The sequence below is a fragment of the Lynx rufus genome, unplaced genomic scaffold, assembly GCF_022079265.1.
Source record: "Lynx rufus isolate CCGP_SWC_20201006 ecotype Redwood Valley unplaced genomic scaffold, mLynRuf1.p SCAF_25, whole genome shotgun sequence".
In the NCBI taxonomy this organism is placed as follows: domain Eukaryota; kingdom Metazoa; phylum Chordata; class Mammalia; order Carnivora; family Felidae; genus Lynx; species Lynx rufus.
The window spans coordinates 17426512-17451163 of NW_025814840.1; the positions used below are offsets into that span (position 1 = coordinate 17426512).

General features: G+C 50.1%; 1 protein-coding gene across 3 annotated transcripts in view; it reads right to left on the bottom strand.

The window, feature by feature from the left end:
- Window positions 1-7736: 7736 nt before the first annotated feature.
- Window positions 7737-24652, bottom strand: part of CAPN9 (calpain 9) — a 44362-nt gene continuing 27446 nt past the window's right edge. For all 3 annotated transcript variants that reach the window (XM_047088726.1, XM_047088725.1, XM_047088722.1), the window contains 12 exons: window positions 24491-24651; window positions 23323-23480; window positions 22958-23166; window positions 20169-20205; window positions 19047-19127; window positions 17269-17326; window positions 15490-15554; window positions 14945-15013; window positions 14546-14624; window positions 13326-13442; window positions 10629-10687; window positions 7737-7763 (listed from right to left, as the gene is read on the bottom strand). In XM_047088726.1, coding sequence (XP_046944682.1) covers window positions 7737-7763; window positions 10629-10687; window positions 13326-13442; window positions 14546-14624; window positions 14945-15013; window positions 15490-15554; window positions 17269-17326; window positions 19047-19127; window positions 20169-20205; window positions 22958-23166; window positions 23323-23480; window positions 24491-24651 — 1120 coding nt within the window. The remainder of the gene's footprint in view (window positions 7764-10628; window positions 10688-13325; window positions 13443-14545; window positions 14625-14944; window positions 15014-15489; window positions 15555-17268; window positions 17327-19046; window positions 19128-20168; window positions 20206-22957; window positions 23167-23322; window positions 23481-24490; window position 24652) is intronic.

Here is a 24652-nt window from a genome sequence, read left to right on the forward strand (position 1 = left end):
GGCCTCTCCATCCACCCCATTGGACCAGGACTGAGCCACATGTGACTTGCCTTCAAAGCCCCAGAGTTAGGGAAGGAATCACATAATTGCACAGGGCAAGGCAGCCCAGAGAAGCTGCGTGATAGGGTTAGAATCACACAGCTAGCTGGAGGTGAACTGCAGACTAGAATACAGGTCTCCAGACTTTAAATCCAATGCCACTGCATCACATGATCCTACATTTGTTCCACGTGGTTCAGCGGCCTGCCCCTGGAAAGAGCGATTTCCCTCCTGGTGGAGTTCTATTGGTGGTGCACAGAGAGAGCTCCTCCTTGGGAACATCACTGGGCTGTGTTCTTCCATCCAGGGCCACCATTCAGGGATGGCGGAAGTCGCTAAGTCTCTCTCTCCTATCTGTATTTCTTTCACGCGCTCCCTCTCCCTCTCTTGTCCCCTCGGCTCTTTGTCCCCTTCCAGAAAGGCACTGCGGGGCTGGGAAAGTGCCCCAGGCGAGCATCAGTGGCAAGCACAGCCTCCTGCTGATTCACAGCTGTGGTGCCCCCACGGCTCCCACACTGGCACTTGGCAGGCCGTCTTGGCTGGCCGTAGAATGGTGCTTTGTTACCATGAATGATCCGGAGTACGGAGTCGAGCTGGCACCACTGACCCCAGGACTCGTGCCAAGCGGCATCCTGCTCTGGTACTTTCTGAAGCCCCGGCACCTCAGGGCACTGCGTGGCTCCACACAGGGCAGGGCAGAGAAGAGCCTGGAGCATTTCAGATACAGGTGTCTCTGGCCCGCAGCTCCCTCCCGGTAGGGTCTGAGGGGTTTGGTCTAAGGATCTATGGGAAGATTTTCACTCTCTGGGTTGCGTGCAGCTCTTTGCATGTGACCACAGGGCTGCAACTGATGTCAGGGCTGGGGGGGGGGGGTGCGGGCAGCCCTGTGAGCAGAGACAGTGGGGAGGTAGGTCAGCTCTGCTCTCTGAGGTCTCCCTCAGAGTCCATGCACGTCTTTATTTAGAGAATCCCCCCCCCCTTACGTTGTCCTTTATTGAGGGCTTACAACGCATCAAACACTGCTGTCACGTACAGGAATTTCAGTCCATCGGCCATTGTAGACTTTGCGTCCAGCAGAGTTAAAATACTCGGGGCACAGCCACCCTTCGTGTGCAAAGCTGGCCCAGGTCAGCAGGCAGCTGCTCGCACGCAGGGGAGGAAGTCCTCGCTGCACGATAATATGTATCCTCCTCTCTGGACCTGAAATCTCACCGAGGAACATCACTCCTTAAGCTTAAAGCTCTCATGGTGCTTCAAAATGTCAATACTTGCTTTACAAGTTTACTTATTTATTTTTGAGAGAGAGAGAGAGAGAGAGAGAGAGAATACCAAACAGGCTCTGCACTGTCCGCACGGAGCCTGATGTGGGGCTCGAACTCACGAGCCATGAATAATGAATGACCTGAGCTGAAACCAAGAGCGGGACACTTAACCGACCGAACCACCCAGGTGCCCCAAGATGATAATAACTTTTACGTGTCATTAGTCATTTATACTATTATAAGAATAATTTTCAGGTTACTTGATAGCATGATAGAATCTCAAGGTTGAGAAGGACTCCACTTCCTCCAGCCAGGACTTGAATATCTTTATTCAGCTTCTGCTCAAACAGGGAGCAGTCAGGATTTGTGTTCATCACTCTCAGCTGCCCGGTTTGGGTTGTTTAAAAATCTGTTTCACGGGGATGAGAAAACCAAACGTGTAGGGTTGCCTGAGCATTAAATGAGCTCTTTGTAAAGTATGACTTGATATTTTGAATGAGTAGGGTGAAATCAGAAAACAATCTTCTTTTTTTCTTTAAATGAATTAATTTATTTTTGAGAGAGAGTGTGTGAGCAGGGGGAGGGGCAGAGAGAGAGGAGAGAGAATCACGCTATCGGCGCAGAGCCTGACGCGGGGCTCGAACTCACGAACCGTGAGATCATGGCCTGAGCCGAAATCAAGCGTCAGACGCTTGACTGACTGAACTACCCAGGTGCCCCGGAAAGCAACCTGATTTTTGTCTTTCATTGTCATTCAAAGACTAGGTCTCATTCATCCCCGACCCTGGATGAGAAGTCGGGTGGGCCTCTTGCCGTCACTGGTCTTCCCCAGGAAATAAATCCGCTGGCACTGGAGGTCAAGAAACACACTCTCCATACAGTAATTAAAATGTCTTGTCCAAGGTTCAGATGAGCAATGTGAAGCTGAATCCACTGAACACGGGGGTCCAAGCAAATGCCCATGTGGTTGTTAATGATTTGGGGTATCACCCTCGCAGTCAGGGAAGGAGTGGGGACCTGTCTGGAAATATACCTATTTCACTCAACCAAGCTGATGTCTCTACTATTAAAAAGTTGGAAATTAACGGACAGATTAGCCTACTTAAATGTACTCAAACTCAGCTCAAACTGTGTTTTGTGAAATTGATGGCTACCGCCCTAAGAACTCTCGCCCCATCAAAGATGAGTGAAAGCAAGTATTCTTGAAACTAAGAAAAAAACACGAACACGCATTATCATTTTGACTGAATTAACAGAAACCAGTCACTAAGGTCGATGGTAATTAATTCAATATTATTTATCTGCTTATGCTCTCTCTCAGGTCTCTCTCTGGTCTCACAGATCATGTACTTTTTACTAAAGGCTTTATCGAGGTATTTATTTATTTATTTATTATTTTATTATTTATTATTTATATATAGAGAGAGAGTGAGAGACCGTGCGTGTGCATGCGAGCAGGGGAGGGGTAGAGGCAGAGAGAGAGAGAGAGAGAGAGAGAATCTTAAGCAGGGTCCACGATCAGCGTGGAGCCTGACTCGGGGCTCGATCCCACCACTCTGGTATCGTGATCTGATCTGAAATCAAGAGTCAGACGCTGAATGACCTGGGCCACCCAGGCGCCCCTCTTGAGGTATAATTTAAACATCACAAAACACACCCACTGTAAGAGTACAAACAAATACTCCTTAGTAAATGTATAGAGTTTCACAACCATCGCCACGATCCAATTTTAGAATATTTCCATCACCCCACACTGTTCTCACGCTATTCCGTGAATCCTCACTTCCGTTTCTAGCCCCCCAGCGACTGCAGATCTGTTTTTTGTCTCTAGGGATTTGCCTTTCAAAAGAGCTTTATGCACATGCGAAATTGAAAAAGCGTATATCAACAGTTTATTTTACAATATTTACATTTCATTGTGATGAATTTTGTTAACCTATTCCCCAGTTATGGGTTGGGTTCATTTTTCCTTCCGGCTTTATAAATAAATCTTCTACGGAGCATCATATACAAGTCTTGTGTGTGTATCATGTATTTTCATTTTTCCTAGGTAGGTCATTGAGAGTGGATTTGCTGATGTACATGGTAAGTATGTGTTTAACTTTTAAAGGAAACCCAACTGTTTTTCAAGTAATGGTACATTACTTTCCCCCCAGCAATGGATGAGGGTTGCAGTTTCTATACATCTTCACCAGCACTGGGTGTTGTCAGTCTTTTTCATGATAACCATTCCAGTGGGTCTGTGTAGTATCCCACTATGGCTTCAATGTGACAATGTGTGCATTTCTTTAATGACTGGTGACATTCAGCATCTTTTCATGTGCTTATTTCCATTGGCGTATCTTCTTCAGAGAAAGGTCTAGTGAAATCTTAGCGCATTTAGAAAATTGGGTTGTTTACATTAAAAAAAAAATTTTAAAAAGGGGAGGGCACCTGGGTGGCCCAGTTGGTTAAGCGTCCAGTGTCAGCTCAGGTCACGATCTCACTGTTCATGAGTTTGAGCCTCTTATTGGGCTCTGTGCTGACAGCTCAGAGCCTGGAGCCTGCTTCGGATTCTGTGCCCCCTTCTCTGCCCCTCCCCCACCCTCTCTCAAAAAGAAAGAAATATTTAAAAAAATTAGAAAATCAGGTTGTTGGTTTCCCTATTGAGTTGTAGTTCCTTACATATTCTGGAAACGAATCATTTGTCAGACGTCTGATTTGCAAATATTTTCTTCCAGTTTGTGGCTTTTCTTTTTATTATTATAATGGTGTCTTTTGAAAAGCAAATATTTTAATTCCAATGAAGTCTAATTTGCCAAAGTTTTCTTTTAGGAATTGTGCTTTTGGTGCCATATCTAAGAAATCTTTGCCTAATTTAAGATCACAAAGAATGACTCCTATGTTTTGTTTTAAAAGATTGATCATTTCAGTTCTTACATTTAGGTATGACACATTTTGAGTCGATTTCTGTATATGGTATGACATGACTGTTTTTGTTTTTGTATATAGCTATATGGATATTCAATCATCCCAGTCCCATTTGTTGAAAAGACTATCCTTTCCTCCATCGAATTGATTTGGCACCTTTGTAAAAAATCAATCGACTATAAATGGAGGCGTTTATTTCCTGACTTCTGCTCAGTTTATCTGCATGTTTGTCTTTAAGCCAAAACCATACTCTATTGATTACTATAGCTCATACTAAGTTTTGAAATCAAGCAGAGTGAGTATTCTTACTTTGTTCTTTAGGTAGATTTTATGCACAATATTCAGGAGTTTTTGTTGTGCACAGATTCAGGTCATCTATGAACCTATCAATAGGTGTACTCCTTCCTTTACAGTCTGTTTGCATTTAATGGCTTTTTCTTGCCTCCGTTACACTGGGTAGAACCTCTAGTGTAGTGTTGAACAGAAATGGTGAGCACTGATATCTTTGCCTTATTCCTGATCTTTGGGGGAAAGGATTCAGTCTTTTACCATGGCTCTTACCAGTAAGTATGACAGTTGTGGGTTTCTTTTAACTGCCTTTTATAAAGTTGAGAAAGTTTCCTTTTACTCTCAGTCTTTCAAGAGTTTTGATCATGAATGATGTTGGATTTTGTTGGAGATTTTTCTGCAAATGTTAAGATGATCATGAAGCTTTTGTCCTTTATTCTCTTAGTATGGAGTATTACCTACATGCATTGAAACTTGTTTGCCTAGTATATGATGTAACCTGGAGAATGTTCCATCTGCTTCTGAAAAAGTGTGTACTTATTTTAGATAGAGTGCTCTAAAATGTCTATTAGTCAAATTGCTTGGTAGTGTTATTTAAGTGTCTGCATCTTTGCTGATTTTCTGTCTAGCTGTTCTATCAATTACTGAAGAGGGATATTGAAATATCTAATTGTTAGACTGTCTATTCTTTCAATTCTATGCATTTTTGCTTCATAAATTTTGAGGCTCTACTGTTAGGTAGTGTTACGTTTATAATTGTTATATATTCCTAATGTATTCACACTTTATGATCATGCAATATCCTTCCTTGTCTTTAGAAATACTTTTTTCTGGAAGTTAATTTTGTTTGATAGTAATATAATCACTCTGGGTCTCTTATGGCTACCATTGGCCTGGTATACCTTCCTTATCATTTTACTTCTAACCTATTTGTGTCTTTTTGTGTGAAGTGTGTCTCATGTAGACAGTAGCCATTGAATCTTATTTTTTTAATCCATTCTGATAATCACTGCCTTTTGATTATAGTGTTTATCCATTTATATTTAATATGATTATGATGTGGTTGGATTTTGGTCTGCCATTTTGTTTTCTATTCCTCATTTTTAAAATATGTTCCCCCTTACTGCTTTTGTGCTAAACAACTTTTTTCTAGGTATACCATTTCAATTCCTCTGTTGCTTTACTTCATTTTTGTTATTTTCTTAGAGGTTGCTTTACAGATTAAGATATGCATATAACTTATACCATCTACCTCGGGTTAATACTTGCTTAATTTCAGTAAAATATAGCAATATTGTTTCAATATATCTCAATTTCCTCCATTTCTTTTGTGTAATTATTATATCTCCAAGAATGCTATAAACCCAAGGATATAGTGTTATAATTATCGTTTTATATAATCTTATGTCTTTTAACAAAATTAAGAGAAAAGAGAAAAGAGGTTTAGAAAAGAGAAAACATATATGTATAGTCTTCTGTCTTTGCCCACAGATACCATTTGTAGTGCTGTTCATTTCTCCTGACACATTCGAGTTATCGTGTGGTGTGAGGCCAGCAGATCAGGAGACGGTTGCTGTTGAAAAGGTAACTTGTTATACTCACAGATCCCAAGAGGAGGAGCCCTGCCATGTAGGACCATACAGAGACCCCCCGGGGTTGCTCAGGAAGTGGAGGGAGCAAGAGGAAAACATGGGCAAGAGTCTTAACTGTGGTTTCCATGGGAAGAATGAGTGAGGCAGAGTAATTTCAGCAGGCTCTGGGGCATAGGGGTGCCCCTAGTTGTATGGCACCTGGCCCCGTGGTGATTGGGGGTGGGTGGGTAGAGGCCTGGAGTGTGAAACCCCCATAGAGGGGATGGTTGGGGTATGGGCTCTGGATTGTGTGGCTTGTCAAGGCAAGTTGTTTGCTCTCTCTGGGAATTGACTAGCCCCGAGAGGGGCAGTCCCCCCAGGGACAGCAAGGCCTCAATGTGTCAACGATCAAGTGCAGAAACTAGAAAATACGGCTGTTACACGTCGCTCCTGTCCTGCATCCATTGCTGGGTGAGCTCAGGGAAGGGTTGGGAAGCGAGAGAGAAGACCGTGTTGCCCTGACACCTTCAGCCAGGGGGCAGGGCTCTTGATGAGGTTTTGTTTCTACCTTCATGTTCATCCCAACCATGCTTCCTCCTTCCCTCTCTGAACACCTTTCCATGCCACCTCACCTGCCACAGGTATATAAATAAGAAAGCGAGACCTAGCATTTACTGAGGCAACATCTTATCATGTTATTTTCCATGATCCAGTTTGGTGGGATTTTCCTATGCAGGGTCAGGGAGCTAAAACAAGGCTTCTCCACTCTGTTCTTCCCCCATCATAGTGGAAATGAATGCAATCCAGTCTGACCTGAATCTGGACTCCCGAGAAGAAATAACACTGCCTTTGGCGTTTCTGACCCAAAAGCTTTAGACACAAAGAGTGTCTGGACTGGATGGAGAATTAGTTACCACCTCTTGGAGGAGGAAATAGAGATTTTTGTGTTGTTCCGCTCCTACAAGTAAGCCTCCGGAATTCCCTGATGTTTGCCCCCAGTAAGCAAACACACCTAGGATGAAGAAAATGCTTACTTATGACATCACACCTTTCCCTTCTCATCCCCAACGTACTTACAAAAACATTGTCCTGTGGCGCCTGGGTGACTCAGTTGGTTAAGTGTCTGACTCTCGATTTCGGCTCAGGTCGTGATCTCAGGGTTTGTGAGTTCAAGGCCCGCATCAGGCTCTTCACTGACAGGGTGGAGCCTGCTCTCCCTTTCTCTCTGCCCCTTCCCCACTCGTGCATGCACACACATTCTCTCTCTCAAAATAAATAAGCTTAAAAACAAAACAAAACAAAACCCAAAACATTGTCCTGTGTCGGATGTTTGAGTATAATGATGGATGCTCCGTTGAAGCCAAGGTTCTATGCACCAAGTTACACTTTGGATAATTAGTAGTGGGAAGAGGTGGAGAAGGAAGGGGGAATGCCTGAACCTGAAGGTAAGGCACCAGCCATCTTCGGGAAGTGATTGTACAGAGAAATAGCATAAAATCCGAGGTCAGAGCTGTGTCCATTTCATTCTTCCAAGATCAAGATGGTGGGGCAGGGGGAGGAGAAGGTTGGGTCATGAGAGGAGAGCTCTACACCAAGAGATGTTCTGAAGTTCATGGTCCAGAAGTCAAGACTCAGCCGGACAGAGTGTGTCCTTGCCAGGGAAGCCTCAGATGTTCATTGTCAGCTTGATGAACTGGGAACAAAAAGGAGAAAGAAAGAGAAGGGCTAGTTATCCCTCTAGGTCCCCGCCAGCACTGGCCTGTTGAGTCCATGGCAACTCTGCTATGCGATTGCCTTGCCTGCGAGTATGGACTTCTGCTTCGACATGAAATATTAAAAAAAAAAAAAAAAAAAAAAAAAGAATCCTCAGCACTTTGTTTTCCCAGAGGTCCTGAGTTCTGAATTGGCTCAAGTCAAGTGCAGACGGTGAGAGAGAGAGGGAAGTGTGCTTTCTTCTGGCAAAGCAGCCTTCCTGAGGCTCCTCAGCCGTTTCCTCTTTGATGAGGGCCCCCCCCCCTCTCGGTGGGGACACAGGTGGCCCTCCATCATGTGGAGGCTGCGGGCTCAGCATCCGGGCTCTTTACAAGTGAGCTGGTGGAGAAGTTGCATGCAATTCTCGTTTCCTCCATCCTGCCTCTGCCTCCCCGCCCCCCACCCCAGCTTTCCTATCACAGCATGGTGACGTGGGGGACCGTGCTTGTGTGGGACGTTGTTTTCTCTCCTCTCTGCCCCTCTTCCTGGGCACAGCACGTGCCGAGGCCAGGGTCAGGGAAGGCGGCTGGGTGAAGGATGACGCACAGGCTCTTTTAGCAGAGTAACTGTGGGTGGGGCCAACCCAGGCAGGGCAAGGATCCATTGTTACCTAGGTGGATGGGGGGGGGGTCCCAACTGTGGCTCTTGAACTTGGCCGTATATTGGACTCATCGGGAAATTTAAAAAATATCAATGCTTGGGCATGCCTGGGTGGCTCGGTCGGTTAAGCATCTGACTCTTGACTTTAGCTCATGTCATGGTCCTAGGGCTCTGGGATCGAGCCCCACCTCAGGCTCTGTGCTGAGTGTAGAGCCTACTTAAGATTCTGTCTCCCTCTCCCTCTGCCCCTCTCCCATCCTCTCTCTCTCTCTCTCTCTCCCTCCCCCACCCTCTAAAAAAATGTATCAATGCTTGTGCCCCACCCCGAGAGATTTGGACTTATTTGGTCTGGGTCATGGCCAGGCCACTGGGGTTTTGAAATCTCCCCCAGGTGATGCTAATGTGCAGCCGGAGTTGAGGATGATGGGCTTGCAGGGAGAGAGAGGGAGAAGACTCAAAGATCTTTGACATCTCCCTGTTGTCTTGGAGGTGAATAAGGGGCCGGAGGCGGGAACTTACACGAGATGGCTTGGGTCTGCCGAGGGGAGGGCAGACAGGAGACAGAGCTCGTTCCAGCCCCCACACCCGTGGACGCTCGGTTTGGAAATGACACCTTGATGCTGAGGCAGCGGGATGCTTCTATCATGCATCTGGTGGCCTTTGGCTTCGAGGCCTTTGGCTAAGAGGGTATTGAGTACCACACCTGCCCACTCTCCCCCCGCACTGGGGACAGGCGGAAAGTGTCCTTGGCTTAACAGAGGCCAAACCCTGACGAAACTGAGAAATCTGTCTAGGAGTCCCTCTTGTGTTTGTAAAGGACCAGGGTGAGTACGCACATCTTTCTTTGGAATCCTCAGGCTAAGTCCTTGATCTCTCTGCAAATGGTGACACTGAGGCACAGGGCAGGTGAATGCGTCAAAGCACGGCCCACACGGCCATCAACCTCTTCATCTTGATAGTCAGTAAAATGCAACCCAAATCCAAAGTTGCTGTTGAATTTGGAAAGGAGCCGGGTGTCTGCGGTGTGAATGTGAAAGAGGGAGGGGAGGGGAAAGGGCCCAAGGATGGGAAGGAGACACAGGCTGCCTCCTTTGCTACTGTTAAGTTCAAGGGAAGACAGAGCTGGACCAGAAGACACGGGGAGAGAAAGGAAAATAATGGGAAATAAAAATCGTGGGAACCATTGGAGGAAAGCGCTCCATAATTTTCTCCCTCCTTGCCTTGGGGCAGGAGGATGACCAGCCAGCACTCGCAAACCTTAGTACGTGTAGGAATCCCCGGGGATCCTCCTAAAACGAGATCTGACTCAGCAGGTCGGGGGTGGGGCTTGGTCCTCTGCATTTCTTATTTGTTTGCGTGATTTTTTTTTTTAGTTTTATTTATTTTGGCCACATATAACTGACATGGAACACCGTGTGAGTGGAGGACATACAACGTGTTGATTGGATACGCTTATATATTGCAGTGGGATTATCACGGTGGCGTTAGCGAACACCCCTTTTAGGTCACGTAACGGTCATGTCTTTTTTGTGGCGAGAATAGTGCAGATGGTGTCTTTTAGCAACTCGGGGGCCTATGGCAGTCCCGTGGGCTGTCGTCCCCACGTGGCACTCTGCTGTTCCTAACCAGCTCGCCTCGGTTAATGCCCACGCTGCGGGTCTGCAGACCACGCTCTGGGCAGCGGGGAGAGGGCTGTCTACACCTGGGGCGACCCTTCCGAGCCTCTGAAACTCCGATCCGTGTTCTGCCCTCCATCGCTTTGGCTGTGGTCAGCCCCTGTCACTGGCACAAGCTGTGTCTTTCTCAGGGTTTTTGAGGTGTGTGCGCGCGTGTGCATAGAATCATGAGACCCGCAGGACAGCATGAGCAAGGGGAGTGAACAAATTGGAGGCTAGAAGGCAGACAGGCTGAGGAACCCGTATGACAGAAGGCAGAGAAGCAGTCAAGGTTTGCTGGCTCACTCTGTTCAGGTGATTAAGCTCTTTATGCCTCAGTTTCCACTTCTGCAAAACAGGGATGCTATGAATCTTTAGCTCACAGGGCTATGGCAATGATCGCATGGACTGCTAACCGACGGGTCCCTAAACATATTAGCAAGTTTACTGTTGTCACTGCCCCCGTGGCTCAGTGTAAACTTCACATTCAGTCGCGCATTCAGCAAGCGTTTACACAGCATGGGCTCTGCCTCGCGCTGGCCGGATCGTACCTCGTTTATGTTGAGATGAATGAACTCCTTGTTCTTTGTACTGAGCGCCTGGAACACCCCTAACGGGGAGAGACATGAGAAAGGCATCATTGTGGGGACGGTTCCTTCAACAGGTTCAAGGGTTTCCTGTGACCTTGGGGCCTGCCGGGCTGCTGGTGGAGGAACTGCTCCATCTGGTGGTGAGCACGGGTCTTCTAGAACAGCAGGCCAGACTCAGGCTGACTCCGCGGGGATCTCTTGCGCCTGGGGGAGGCTCTTGAATCCCTGGGATGGCGGAGCTGGTGGCCTTACCATTGGGTGGCACCTGTTGTCATCTACAGTGTGCCAGTCAGCCGGCCAGCTCCCGGGCCCCAAACATCTCCCCTGTGCTAACTTTTTGGGGAGCTACCGATCCCCTGCAATCTACGGACCTCCTCCCCAGAGAAAGAACACACGTACGTAAAGTTTTGCCTGAGTCTTGAGAGCCGTTCAGCCTCCATGAGCCCCTTACAAGAACATGAGCCCCCAGCTGTACCCACACATAGGAGCAAAGGTAGGACAGAGAGCCCTCTAAGCTGGACGCCATGGCTGAGGCGCTGAATAGCCTGGGGGTTACTTTCCTCTCTGGGCCTCAGTCTCCCCATCTTAGTCAAAGTGGCCGAGCCACTCAACCCCAGCTTCCCCCGAGAGTCACCCGGGAACTTGAGAAATACAGCAAAAGGGGGGAAGGGTGGCTGTCCTAGAACAAAACAGACAGGGCCCGACAGCCCAAGGCAGTTGGGTACCTCCCGAGACCGGCAAGCCAACGTGGAAAGACGGCCTGCGGAAGTTGAGCAGGGGCCAGGTCTTAGATGAGGTTGAGGGCTCGCTGAGAGCCTGCCTGTCAGAGATATCGACAGGGGAAGGGACTCAATTTCTGAGGTCTGTTATTAAATAATTCAGGAAAAAAGGATGCGTTAGAAGGACGTCTGAAAGATCAGCAGAACGATCGTTGCTGAGGCTGGTATAAGGCCCTAGAACTCCCTGGGGGAATTTTTATAAATACTGACACTGTGTGTCACCCCCGGATTCTATTCAGTTGGCCTCCCGGGCAGCCTGGTCATCACAAAACATTATTTTTTCTTTTAATCCCCTTCTCCTATTGTGTCCGTCCCCCCCACACTCCCAGGTCATCAAAAAATGCTAGCCCTTCCGGGGGGCGGGGAGGGGCTTTGTAGCGGGTGGCAAAGTTTGGAAACACTGGTGCAGGGCACATGGGGACCGATTGTCATTCTTTCTACCTATGTATGAGTAAAAATTTCTAGAGTAAAAAGTTTAAATGATCCTGGGGTAAAACCCTAGCCTTGATATTTTAAAAACGGTCTCCAGGTGGTGAATCTAACGTGAGGATCCCGGAGTAGAGGGTGTTGGGGCAACCGTACCTTCTCCCTAATAGTCCTCCGTTGTAAGAACACGTTGAGCACCCCTTGCTGGGAAGGATCGGCCCAAGGGGACGCAGGACAGGGGCAGTTGAGAGAAGAGAAGCTACCAAGTCTCATCATTTTTAGGTCGGTTTTGGCCACTGCGTAATTGTACTAAGTGACGATCTTTCAGGAGGCGCCTTCCTAAAATGCACCTCTTACCAGCTGCTGGTGACCGCCTACAGAAGGCACAACCTCCCGGCTTGGCGTACAAGGCCAAGGACCTGCTTGCCTCTCTCAGAGCACCACGATCACCCAGCAGAAGTGTCTTGCTTGTCTCCTAAGCCCAGCCCTCCCAGGGATGACAGCCTGGTGGAGACAGGCTTCAGCAGGGAATCACCTGTGACCTACGTGGCACAAAAGAAGCCGAGGGGGGAGCCCCAGCGCCCTAGAACCGAGGAGCACGGACCCTGCCTTGGTTTAACGAGTGCCTTGAAGTCACCTAAGCGAGCACCCTTTAGAAAATGCCAAGCAGAACGGGGCCCTGATCTGTGGGGCCCAGCGCAAAATGGAAACGTGGGGCCCCCTGTACAAAAATGATTAAAATTCAAGATGGCGACGTCAAAGCATTAAACCAAGCGCGGGCCTCCTCAGGGGTGCGGGGCCCCGTGCGTCAGCGCATTTCGCTCCCCTCCCCCAACCCTGACAGCCACCCCGGTCCTGGGTTACAAGCCCCCGGATGCGTTTCTTTCAGCTTCAACTTTGTGACAGTGTGACGAGAAACTGTAAGGCCTAAGGACCCCCTGCACATAATCTCTTGAGGTAATGACTCTTGTCTGGGATAACTGGGTCAGCGTTCAGACAAGTGTTTGGACAAGACAATGTCGAGTACAAGACACAAAGATAGGGTGGAGGGAGGGGGACAGAGGGAGAGGGAGAAGGGGAGGGACTCCCCTGGTTCTGTGTGCTGTGATAGATTTGACCTCAGATGGGGCCTTCCTCAGATAAGAGGCAGGAGCCCCCCCCCCACCCGTGGCCCTGTCCTCCCACGAGGACACTGTGAATGCACGCGAGGAGAATGGCTCTTAGCAAGCGGAAATGTGCTGGGCCCATAACCCACAGGTGGTGCACGAAGACGCCCCCACCCCCACCCCTCAGTTAACCACACGCAGCGCAGAGATCACACGATGACAACCGTCTGTGGCCTGTCCTCGCCAGGATCTCTGGCAGGTTATCTCTCACCAGCTCCTGGAAGGGAGCCCAGGGGTCGTGGCCCCCCTCCTGGGGGCCCAGGGGGCGCAGCCCCGACGACACTCACGGCTCGCGTTCTCCAGCCGGACCAGGCAGTTGAGGAAGTCATCAAAGCCGAGCTGGAGGTTCTCGTCTGTGTACCTGAGGACAATCAGCTGCAGGAGGCGACTGCTCAGCTGGAAGCCTGCGGGGAAGAGCGAGGAGACCCCAGCCGGTCAAAGGCCGGGCCCCACGGGCGCACCTTCGGGAAGCACCCAGCGCTCTGTCCGCAAAGTGCGGGTTCTCAGGCCCAGCAGGGGGCCACCGTCCTCAGACACTGCGTGTGTCCACTAGCTGACGATGTTTCTGGATGTTTGGTTTACCTGGGAGGGAACCACATTAAGAACTCTGGCAGGGCCTCGGGGGCCTGTCTGTGAGGCATGCTCTGTGAGAAGCACCACGCAGCTTGGCAGGGGCTGTGGGCTGCAGTGGCCTCAAGGCCACGGCTACGTGCAAAGGACGGCCAACCCCAGACACTCAGACCGCCTTGGTGGGGACTGTGGGGGGATGAGAGACGCCCCCTGGATCCCGCCCTTTATGTAGGGAGCTCGTAGATGTTAGGACTGAATCATCTGGTTTGGATTCAGTCTGCTGGTGACAAAGCCAGGGACAGGGTGGCAGATGGCGGAGGAAATCTGTGAGCTCCTCCCTGACCCCCAACCACGGGATCATCCATGATAATCACTGTCCTAGAGTGCAATTAGAGGCTTGGAAGCACCACGGCCTGCCACCAAAGGGCCACACGTACCCCCGCTTGGCCAGGAAGCTCGGCCAGAGGCTGAGAGAGGGGGTGAGGCTAAGTTCAGCCCTACTGGGTACATTTGAAAGACTCCGATATTGCACAGCAGTTTAAAACACGGGTCCCGGTGTGCGGGAGCAAGTCCTGAGCCCAAGGCCTGCCTGCGGCACTGACAGGGCTGTGCTCTTAAGAAGCATGAACTCAGGGGCGCCTGGGTGGCTCAGTCGGGTGAGCCTCCGACTTCGGCTCAGGTCACGATCTCACGGTTCGTGAGTTCGAGCCCCGCGTGGGGCTCTGTGCCGACAGCTCGGAGCCCGGAGCCCGCTTTGGGTTCTGTGTCTCCCTCTCTCTCTGACCCTCCCCCGTTCATGCTCTGTCTGTCTCTGTCTCAAAAATAAATAAACATTAAAAAAAAAAAAAAAAAGAAGCATGAACTCAGGTTAAAGACCGGCCACCCTCTAGGGCACCAGAAGCAAGTGGCTTCTAGTCTCTTCTAGGCTTTTCTTTACCTGTGGCTTTCAGGGCAGTCCGCAGCTCATAGGAGGACATGGTGCCAGACTTGTCAGCATCGAACTGAAGGAACAGGTTCTACAGGGAGGACAGAGGCATTGAGAACCAGAGGGCACCCAGGGGCGCCAGCCAGCGACAGCCCGTGCGGGAGGACAGACTCCTCACAGGGTCGGGCGAGGCCTTCAAAACAGGCGGGTCCCTGTGATTTCCCTTTTCAATTTGGGCGCCAGCGCTGTGGTACTTTGCTAAGCCTGAGACGTGATCTTGGGAATGGAAATTCCACCATAATTATTTCCCTTCTGCCCTCTCCTGGCCGGCAGCACCTTGACCGTTTAGAAACCCCTCCTGCTCTAGGCTCGCGCAAACCCCAGAGGCCAGGCCCCGGCCGGGTTACTTACTGTCCACTTCTGCAGCTTGTCCCAGAACACTTTGAACTCCGCGAACTCCAGCTTCCCGTTGCCGCTGGTCTGTGCCGAGAGTATTAAGGAAGGAAGGGAAGAAGGCAGGTGAGCCGGGTTTCAACCCGGTGCCTCGTAGGACTCCAGAGATGAAGGGGCAAGGGGCTGGCCCCGGGGGACTGGGGACACAGATCCAGGGCTCTTAGGGAGGTGGCTTAATTACAAACCATGCATCTCTGAAGAATGAAAACTGCAGGGGTGAGATGGGGAGGGCACCAGAAGGCTCGAAAAAGCACATTATAAAAAAAACTCCCTTTATTCTCTTAGAGAGGACCCCAAAGTGGTAACAAGATCCCCAAGTCCCTTCAAAACCTTCCCCCCACTGGCCAGTTCGGGCCTCTTGATTCGGTTCCAATTCTAGGGGCGGCCATCTTGGGTTGTTCCCCGAGGAGACGCCTATCCTACCCGTGAAGGAGGCCACATTCTAGAAAGGTCCGCACCGCAGGAAAGCACGGCTATTTCTGCCCATGAATTTGGAAGGATACGTCCATTAGAGAAATGATGTTTTTACAGGAAATCGGGCTGAGCTCCTTGAATTTGACGTCCTTTTCTGAAATCACACACGAAAGCAGAATTCATGGGACGTGTGATAAGATAAACCTATTTCCAGCTGCTGGAAGTCCTACGGGGTGGTCAGATCTGGGGCTGGTGAGGGGGACACGTGGTCACTCCCAGGATGCTGGTGACAGTGGAAACTGACAGGGCCCTTTGTGAGGAAAATTTGCTAAATATAAAAAAGATGCCTTAAAAATGGGAGTATCTTTCCATTCCTTATCCTAGTTTTAAGACTCCCAAACAGGGGCGCCTGGGTGGCTCAGTCGGTTAAACGTCCGACTTCGGCTCAGGTCACGATCTCACGGTCCGTGAGTTCGAGCCCCGCGTCGGGCTCTGTGCTCACAGCTCAGAGCCTGGAGCCTGTTTCAGATTCTGTGTCTCCCTCTCTCTCTGACCCTCCCCCGCTCATGCTCTCTCTGTCTCAAAAATAAATAAACGTTAAAAAAAAAAAAGACTCCCAAGCAAAGAATTACAAATTAAGATTTTTTTTTTTATCATTTGGTCATTAATAATGGCAAACATTTAGAACAGAAAGGGGCAACAATGCAAATGTCTCCCTGTGAGGAATAAACGACACCTGGTATATTCTTACAACGAAACATTATCTGGCCCCAAAAGGGATGCAGTGATCCTGATAAATACTACAACGTGGATAGATTTTGTGAATGTGATGCTAAGTAAAGAAGCCCATGAAAAAGTACTCCCTATTACATGATTTTTTTTTTTCCTAAGTAGCCTTCATGCCCATAGTGGAGCCCGACACAGGGCTTGAACTCACGACCCTCAGATCAAGACCTGAGCTGAGATCAAGAGTGGTCAGATGCTTAACCGACTGAGCCACCCAGGCGTCCCACATGATTCTTTTTATATGAAAAGTCCAGAATAGGCCAGCCTAACAGAGACAGAAAGTAGATAGGTGGTTGCCATGGGATGGGGGCGATGGGGAGTGACAGCTACTGGGTACAGGGTTTCTTCTTGGAATGATGGAACGTTCTAAACTTGGTGGAGGTTGCACAATTTTCCGAACATCCTAAAACATGTCGGGGGTGAATTGTATAGCAGGTGAATTATATCTCAAAGCTGTGACATTAAAAAATAAAATTGTCAAGGGGCGCCTGGGTGGCTGAGTCGGTTGAGCATCCGACTTCGGCTCAGGTCATGATCTCGAGGTTCACGAGTTCGAGCCCCGCATCTGCGCTGACAGCTCAGAGCCCGGAGCCTGCTTCGGATTCTGTGTCCCCCTCTCTCTCTGCCCCCTTCCCCACTCGCGCTCTGTCTCTCTCTCTCTCTCTTTCAAAAATAAATAAACATTAAAAAAATAAAAAATAAATGAAAATTGGATCTATCACTTAATGACAATTATGTGTGTGCACATATATCCACACACTGAGAGATACAGACGACACATACATGAAGATACACACACGTATCTTAATAGTGGTTATTTATGGGCAGTTGATTATTGGTGGCTTTGGTCATTGTCTTGGGGCTTTTCTGAATATTTTAGAATTTTCTGCCATAACGGGCTTCGTTTTTGTAATCAGGAAAGAAACAACAAAAGCTATTTTTAAAGTCTACCTAAGGCCAGCCCTGGAAAGCAGGGAACCTGGGAGAGCTGGAGGGGACCCAGGAGGTATGCAGTCACAGGTCACACGTCCCCTCCATAGGAGCCCTGGGGTCCCCGGTGGGTGGTGGGTATGAGCACTTACTCTTTCGCAGCACAGCGTTTAAAACATATTCCAGTTTCTCTGCAGTTACCTCCATGTCCTGTGGGAGGGGAGACAATTGCTTTTGATGGCCCATAGCACCTTCTTTGTTAGCTGCTTCCAGTTCTGAGCTTGATTTGGCTCAAGCAATAGCCCGGCCCTCAAGGACCTTGCCACGGGCCCGTGTGCCCACGTCGTGAGTGACTGCAGCCCGCTGAACTTCTCAGGGACTATGGCCAACCCAGAAAGGACGGGAAGGCTGGGCCCCACAAGGCAAGCTTCCCCACTGAGCTGAAGTTCCCAGGTGCTTATGTCAGAGCACATTTATGTCTGGTTCTCCAAGCCTCTGTGCAGCAGAACCGCCTGGAGAGTATTAGAAATGCGGGCATGGATTATTCCCATGGATTGTTTTCAAAACCTCCAGGGTGAATTTCAGAACCGCTTCTCTAAGGCCGTCTGCTCAGTGCGCTAAATCTCGGCCTCGAGGACACTGAGAAGCTGGTTAGAGATGGGGAGGTCCAGGCCCCGCCCCTGACCTCCTGGTGAGGAAATCTGCATTTTCCCAGGATGCTCAGGCGATGTGTCTGTACGTGACTGAGCAGCGTGGACTTAGGGCTCCTTCTGTCCAGGGTTTTGAACCAGCATGCGAAACAATCACCTGTGAAGTTACTTCCGCACACACCTGCCCAGGTTCCACCCCGGAGCTTCTGAGGCCCAGCTGTTTTTTGGTCGTCAATACAGTTTGAGAGAATCTCCTGCAACATTCCTCACTTCCCTTTCCAACCCGGATCTCCAGTTCCAGCAACTTCTGTCCCTCCTACGCTAGGAGGGGTTGCTCACCCAGGCCTGTCCTCCGGATGGCATCAGATGCCCGAAGTTAACCATTCACTCCCTTCCCCACCCGGCCAATCAGCCCCGGAAGGAGAACAGATGGCCGCTTTGCCTGCACGGGCCCCCACTTTTCTCCACCCAGACTGTTGTCCCCAGGCCTCCCTGACCTCTCGTTTATGGCACTGCTTGAAATCCCACTGTTAGGGCTTCGACCCCAGGGGCAGGGGTCACACGGGTTTTACGATTGAGGAGCCCCATTGGGGCAGGAAGCTAATGAGGTCATTAGCACCGGCCATGAAATGGTTAACTCTATTTATGGCTACCAGGGAACACAGGTGGGGACAGTTTCTAGGAGAACGGAGGAGGCGGGGCCAGGAGATACCCAGGGCCCCCAACAAACAAGCTAAGTACTGAGGGGGCAGGGATGGGGTCGGGGTCAGAGAGCGGGAGGTGAGGGACAGATCCTCTCCTTCCCCAGTGGCTGGCCCCGGCCCGACTGCCAAACCTGGCCACGCTGCTGATGCCACTGGACAGAAATCATGTTTGTAATTTAACGGTGACGTCCAAGCAGCACCACCCTCCCCCGGAGCAGAGAGAACATTTTAATGGCGGTGGTCTACGGGTAGAGTTCAACGAGGCACATCTTCCAAGCTTTCTCTAGCCTTTCACAGAACGCCTCTGGGCCGGGCTGAGCTCCTTTGGGTGCTATTACCCCACGGACAGTGGCAGACCGGCGTGAGAGTGCGGTGGGGGAGGCGGTCCTGAGAGCCTCTCAAGGGACTGGGGCTGGTCTTCCAAGTGACCCGGGCTGGCCTCACGTTGGAACTAGGTCCGCCAGGCCCCCGGGAGGCGTTGCTGACCAGCACCCTACTGCATCCCTGGGCAGAGGAAACCAGGCCCCTGAGCTCTGCAGAGGATCAAGGCCAAATGCAGCTTGCGGCCAGCCCTACCTTGCCGGCAACTTGTTCAAACAGGGCCCGGAACTGCAGTTGCTCCTCTGTCTCCTGGCCAGCTGGAGTCGGCTTCGGAGGCTAAAAAAGCAACCAGAGGAACTCACATTGGGCCCCACGAGAAAGGAACTTGGCATTTGCTTTCCCAAAGAGATAGCAAGAGAAAAAGAGGCCCGCCCTGGAGACGGTGTGGTCCGTGGGATACGCTGGGACCTCGCTGCTGTGTGGGGCGGGGTGGGGGTGGGGGACAGAACTGGCCACCGTCTGTGGCATTAGGAACGGCAGCCTGATTCCTTGCGACGGCTCTTGAGAGGGAGAGTCTGGAAGGACTAATTAGTGGGACTTTGCAGGTAAGAGCGACAAAGGAGGCCAGAATCCTGACCGAGTTGGGGTCCCGGCCAGGGTGGTCACAGCCCCCTGTCTGACCCTCACCACTCTTGACTGCTTGACTCTTACTTGCTTCACCATCTGTGTTGACAGATGGTAAACTCTTTGAGGGCAGGAGTCTGTCTCTAGCCGGGAGCCCAGGGCCTCGTGCGTGGAAAGAGCTCAGTAAATGTTTTGGGTGTTTTGTCCTGTGCGGATCCGAGCTGACTTGGGAAGCGTCAGACTGTTCCGGCTATACCTCAGCACCTCTCGAAAGTCTCAGAGCCCTTGGACAAGTATAAAACCCGCCCCTCCCTCTCCCCCTCCCCACACACGTATCGTCAGGAAGAAGTAATGTGTTGCCCTAAGTCCGCTGTAAAAGAATCCACCAACTACTCTCGTTTTCCTCTTATCGCTTATTTTTCTTAAATTGAATGCGCTTTAAAGATAATTCATCCCCTTTGGAGGCAGCAGCCACCTCTCAGGGAACAGAGCGAGTTGGTCAGCACAGAGAAAGATCGGTCCAAACAGAGCTTCCTTCCGGGCACCTACCTCGTCCCCGTGCCTGGTCCTGGTGGGATACGAAAGACTTAGAAGGTACTTAACCTCTTCTCCAGGAGGTTAGAATCGAGGTACTTACCTGATCGCAGATAAGACACTCCCCAAACTCCAAAGTTTTGAATGATGCTGTGACTGAAGGCAGCTTTCAGGACAGACACTGAATCCCACCCTCCAGAGTAACATGAGAAGGCTCACCTCGGGAAGGTCAATGTTCACATCTCCATCCATGTCCCTGGGTGGGGGGGGAGGGGGGCAGAAAACACACCGACTCACTTGTGGATTCACTTCCTCCCTGGGATCTGTAGCACTAACAGGGGCCCAGAGGGCTTGGAAGGCTCCGGCCCATTGAAGCCCTTCTTTTTCCATGATGTTTATGTGTCACAGGGTCTGCAGACCCCCTGCGTTGACCTCCCTCTCTCTCCCCTATCACTCAGACCCTGCCCAGCACGAAAATGAGAGGGAGGCTGTGTAGCCATCAGCCAAGGAGAACTCGTGAATCCTGGACTTCTAGAAGTAAAAGAAACTACCAGCTACCACCCCCTGTTTCCTGGATGCACTTTCGCAAGGGGTATTTATGAAGTGAGGGTTGGGCTGTGTGTGTACGTGCCTATGTTTGGGGAAAAGAGGAAAACTAATGGAAAGGTTTATTTTGCTGTTCACATATTTAGGGGAACCGATAGTGTTTGGAAAGCAATAATATTGGCAGCAGGAGGGGGCTTCAGCTTTTAGTGAGACGAAAACATTTGGAAGAATCCAATCTTACAGAGGAAACTCGAAGCACTCCCCAAGAAAAACTGCTAAAAATTCAGAGGGAAGACCCATAATCAAACATTAAAATGGAGCCCAGATTGGGGGGTGGGCAGAACTGGCCGCTGCCTGTAGCATTAGGAACTGCAGACTGAGTCCTTGTGAAGGCTCTTCAGGGAAGAGTCTGGAAGGACTAATTTAAATTAGTGGGACTTTGCAGATAAGAGCAACCAAGGAGGCCAGACTCCTGACCCAGTTGGGGTCCCGGCCATCCCCTGGGCATGCACAAGAGAACCCTTTCAGAACTTTTTAAATTGTTTAAGATCCGGGGCGCCTGGGTGGCGCAGTCGGTTAAGCGTCCGACCTCAGCTCAGGTCACGATCTCGCGGTCCGTGAGTTCGAGCCCCGCGTCAGGCTCTGGGCTGATGGCTCGGAGCCTGGAGCCTGTTTCCGATTCTGTGTCTCCCTCTCTCTCTGCCCCTCCCCCGTTCATGCTCTGTCTCTCTCTGTCCCAAAAATAAATAAACGTTGAAAAAAAAATTTTTTTTTTTAAATTGTTTAAGATCCTCTCAAGAGCACGAGGCCAATGGCAGTAGAGATCACTGTGGTTCTTCAGTTACTGAGCTACAGAGCTGGTGTGTATGCTCAAGATCACAGCAGACGAAAGTACTTTGTTTGGAGGCCCCTGGGTGGCTCAGTCGGTTAAGCATCCGACTTCGGCTCAGGTCATGATCTCACGGTTCATGAGTTCGAGCCCCACGTCAGGCTCTGTGCTGACGGCTCGGAGCCTGGAGCCTGCTTCGGATTCTGAGTCTCCCTCTCTCTCTATTTAGCTGATGGGAAAGAACCACGCCTTTTGTAATCAGCTCGGGAAACCCAGCCAGACTTGAGAACCGAGAGTATTCTCAACGCCCGCCACCAGTCCAACTCCATGCCACGAAACACGAGATAAAACCGGAGGCCACGAAGTCACCGCTGACTCCATCTTGTTTTCTCAGGTCGGTCCTCAGTGGGGGGTGCATCTAGCTCAAATACAGAATTCTCTGCGATCCCTCGAATGCCTCTAGAACGTCGCCCTGATGGCGAAAAGGGCAGCAACGGGAAATTTTTTCTTAGAAGTATCTGATACGGTCTAATTTTTTGCTAAGACGCTGCAAAGGGGAGGCGGCAGAAAGTCGGGTGTACAAAATGGAGGGCAGACTTGGGTAAGGTAAGCACTTGACCATTGGCTTTGGTGATTGTAAGTGCCTGACATTGCGTTCTGGACTGTCGAGGCATCCATTTCAAAGATCCTCATCTCAAATAAACACATCGCGAGCGACATGGCTAGATAAAAAGCCCAGCTACCCCACCCATGAGGTTGCCCCTTTTTTTAGAAAGCTCCGGTAGTCCATTTGACCCACTGCTTCCTTTGCCTTCAAGCATTTTAATTCACTAATAGTGACCCTTTTGAAACTCTAGGCTCCTACCCTCGACCCCAATAAAGGCAGAACCCCAGGCCTGTGTGCACGCTCTCTCTCTCTCTCTCTCTCTCTCTCTCCCCTCAAGATATTGCTGTGTGACTCCAGGGGTGCTGTGTATCCTCCAGAACCTGTGAGCAATAAACCTTGTCCTTTCCAAGTTCCCTGGGTCATTGCTGAGATGCGCCTGCCCTCAACGGTGGCTCCAGCTGGGGAACCATCTGGGGGGGCTCGCCACAGGGAGTACAGGCCCAGGTGAGTGCCCTCAGATGTTCCTAGCTGATGGCATCACTGTCCCTAGGCTGAGACCGACGACCCAAACAACTTGGCAATATTTATTAACTGATGCTGAAAGAGCAGGTCATGCTAGAAACTTTCTAGAAACCTGTTCCAGAAGGAACTGGTCATTGTAATAGCCACCCCCCTTCACTTTGCTCAGAAATAAGTCCTAGCATTTCTAAATGTGGGTCCCACTCCAGAAGCTTCTTGGACATAGGGTTTGGAAAATGAAGCGCTCCACCCGAGGGGGTCTGGTGAGCATGATTCTGGAAGTGGTTGGAGAGAGCAGCTTTTCAGTGGCCTGTTTGAGGGAAGGAAGGAGCAGAACCAAAATAGAAATGTATCCCACTTTGCAAATGGGTGAAGAGACCTTCCTGCCTGCTTTCTCAGGTGCGTCGTGGAGAAGAGAAGAAAGGGGTCAAGGCTCCAACAGTCCCCTGGTGACTTCTCGGGGATTGAACCACTAAATGAAGAGGGATTCTTGAACCTGTTACTCACTGGGTGATAATTTTCTTCTCCGTAAAGATCCTTAGGCAGAAATCAGCTTCCTGATGGGGCTCAAAAGTGCTGGGTATCAGGATATACTCCCCAGGGGGCAGCTGGAAGCGGTCGGAGACTTCTCTCAGGTTGATGAACGTTTTGCTTCTGGCCTGGGAAGCATGGTACCTGAAGAAGTCTTTGTTCAGGTGTTCGTCTTTGCGGGGGCTCTGCAGTGGGAACGTAAGAGGGTGGTTCTGTAAGGAGGGCCATTGGTCTTGGGTATTTGGACACAGTTTGGGGACTGACCATTGAGTCTCGGGCATGTGGCTGAGAATCCAGCACGTAGGTGGTGGGCTCTAAAGCTCAGCTTGGTTCCTACCCACCTGGTAAATGGCATAGCCAATGGTCAGCATGTCGGCACCAAACCTCTTGAGTTTCCTTCGATCTTTCTGCATCAGGGCTACAAGGAACGTGCAGTCCTCCTGCCCCTCATCTTTCTCAGTCAAGGACAGTTTTATCTGTGGATTGGTCCAGAAGGTATCTGCCATTGAAAGAAGTGAATTATTTTGCTTTCCTTTAGAAAAACACAAAAGACACCCCCCTACACACACACACACACACACACACATGCACCATCCACCCCCACCACAACCTCCCAAACCCGAGAAAGTCATTCATTTCTTCTCTCCCTGTTCTGATGGCCCTCGTGCCCTACTTCCCATAATCCCAGTGAGAATGCCAAGTGCTCTCCCTTTTCATTTCCACCTTCTCTTGAACCATTTCCCACAGAACTTTTAAAAGACATTCTTCTGGGTCTACTCAACTACAGTTCATTCCATCTTATTTTGTCCGTGTGGTATTTCAAAGGAGAGTGCGGTGCCCTTGGAGTTGTGCAACTGGAACAGAATCCACCCCACTCCGGCTCCAAGGGTGAACACTGAGTGATTTACGTTCTCCCCTGTTGCCTCAGACAACTGGAACAAAGCCAACCAGCGTGTAGCATTCACCAGGCAATATGGGCTCAAGGAATTCCCAGTAGAAGGGAGTTGAGGACTACTGTTGGATGACCCTCGGGAGCTCTCACTGTTCATGCAAACGAGGGCTCAGAAAGTCCTGAATGCTGCTGCCAGCCCTCCTGTGACTCTAAAGAAATCCAGACTGAGGAAAAAGTCAACAGAGGGAAGAGGGCAGAGCAGAGGATTACAAACCAATGCGTTGACAGAACTATGCCTGAAGGCCACCCCGCTTCTCCTCTGAATTTTTCAGTTATGTAGGGGAAAAAATCCCTTTTTATTGCTAAACTAGCATGAGTTGTGTTTCTATTATTTGTGATGGAAAAGAACCTAAGTGGGAAAACAAGAGAGTTTCCTTGAGCAATTCTTATCCAACTTCCTGCTCCTTCTTTGCAGCCCTCACCGGCCATCTCTGAAATCCTACTGTCTAAACTCTACACTTCAGGCTTTCTCCAGGGTCCTGGCCCTGATCCACTGACGTACCCCAGGTTGGACTGGACACTTGGCAATGACAGAGAGTGACAGGTTGACGACCAACCTAGAAAATTGCGGCAGCCCCCGGCGGTGGAGCCCCGCACCCAGCTTCCTTGATGGACCGTCACCTCCCATTTGTGGACAGCATCCTCCTCCAGGGCGTCAGGAGTCAGGTTGCAGATTTCTACCTTGTCAAAGTGGGTCTTGAAGTCCCTAAACGCCATCC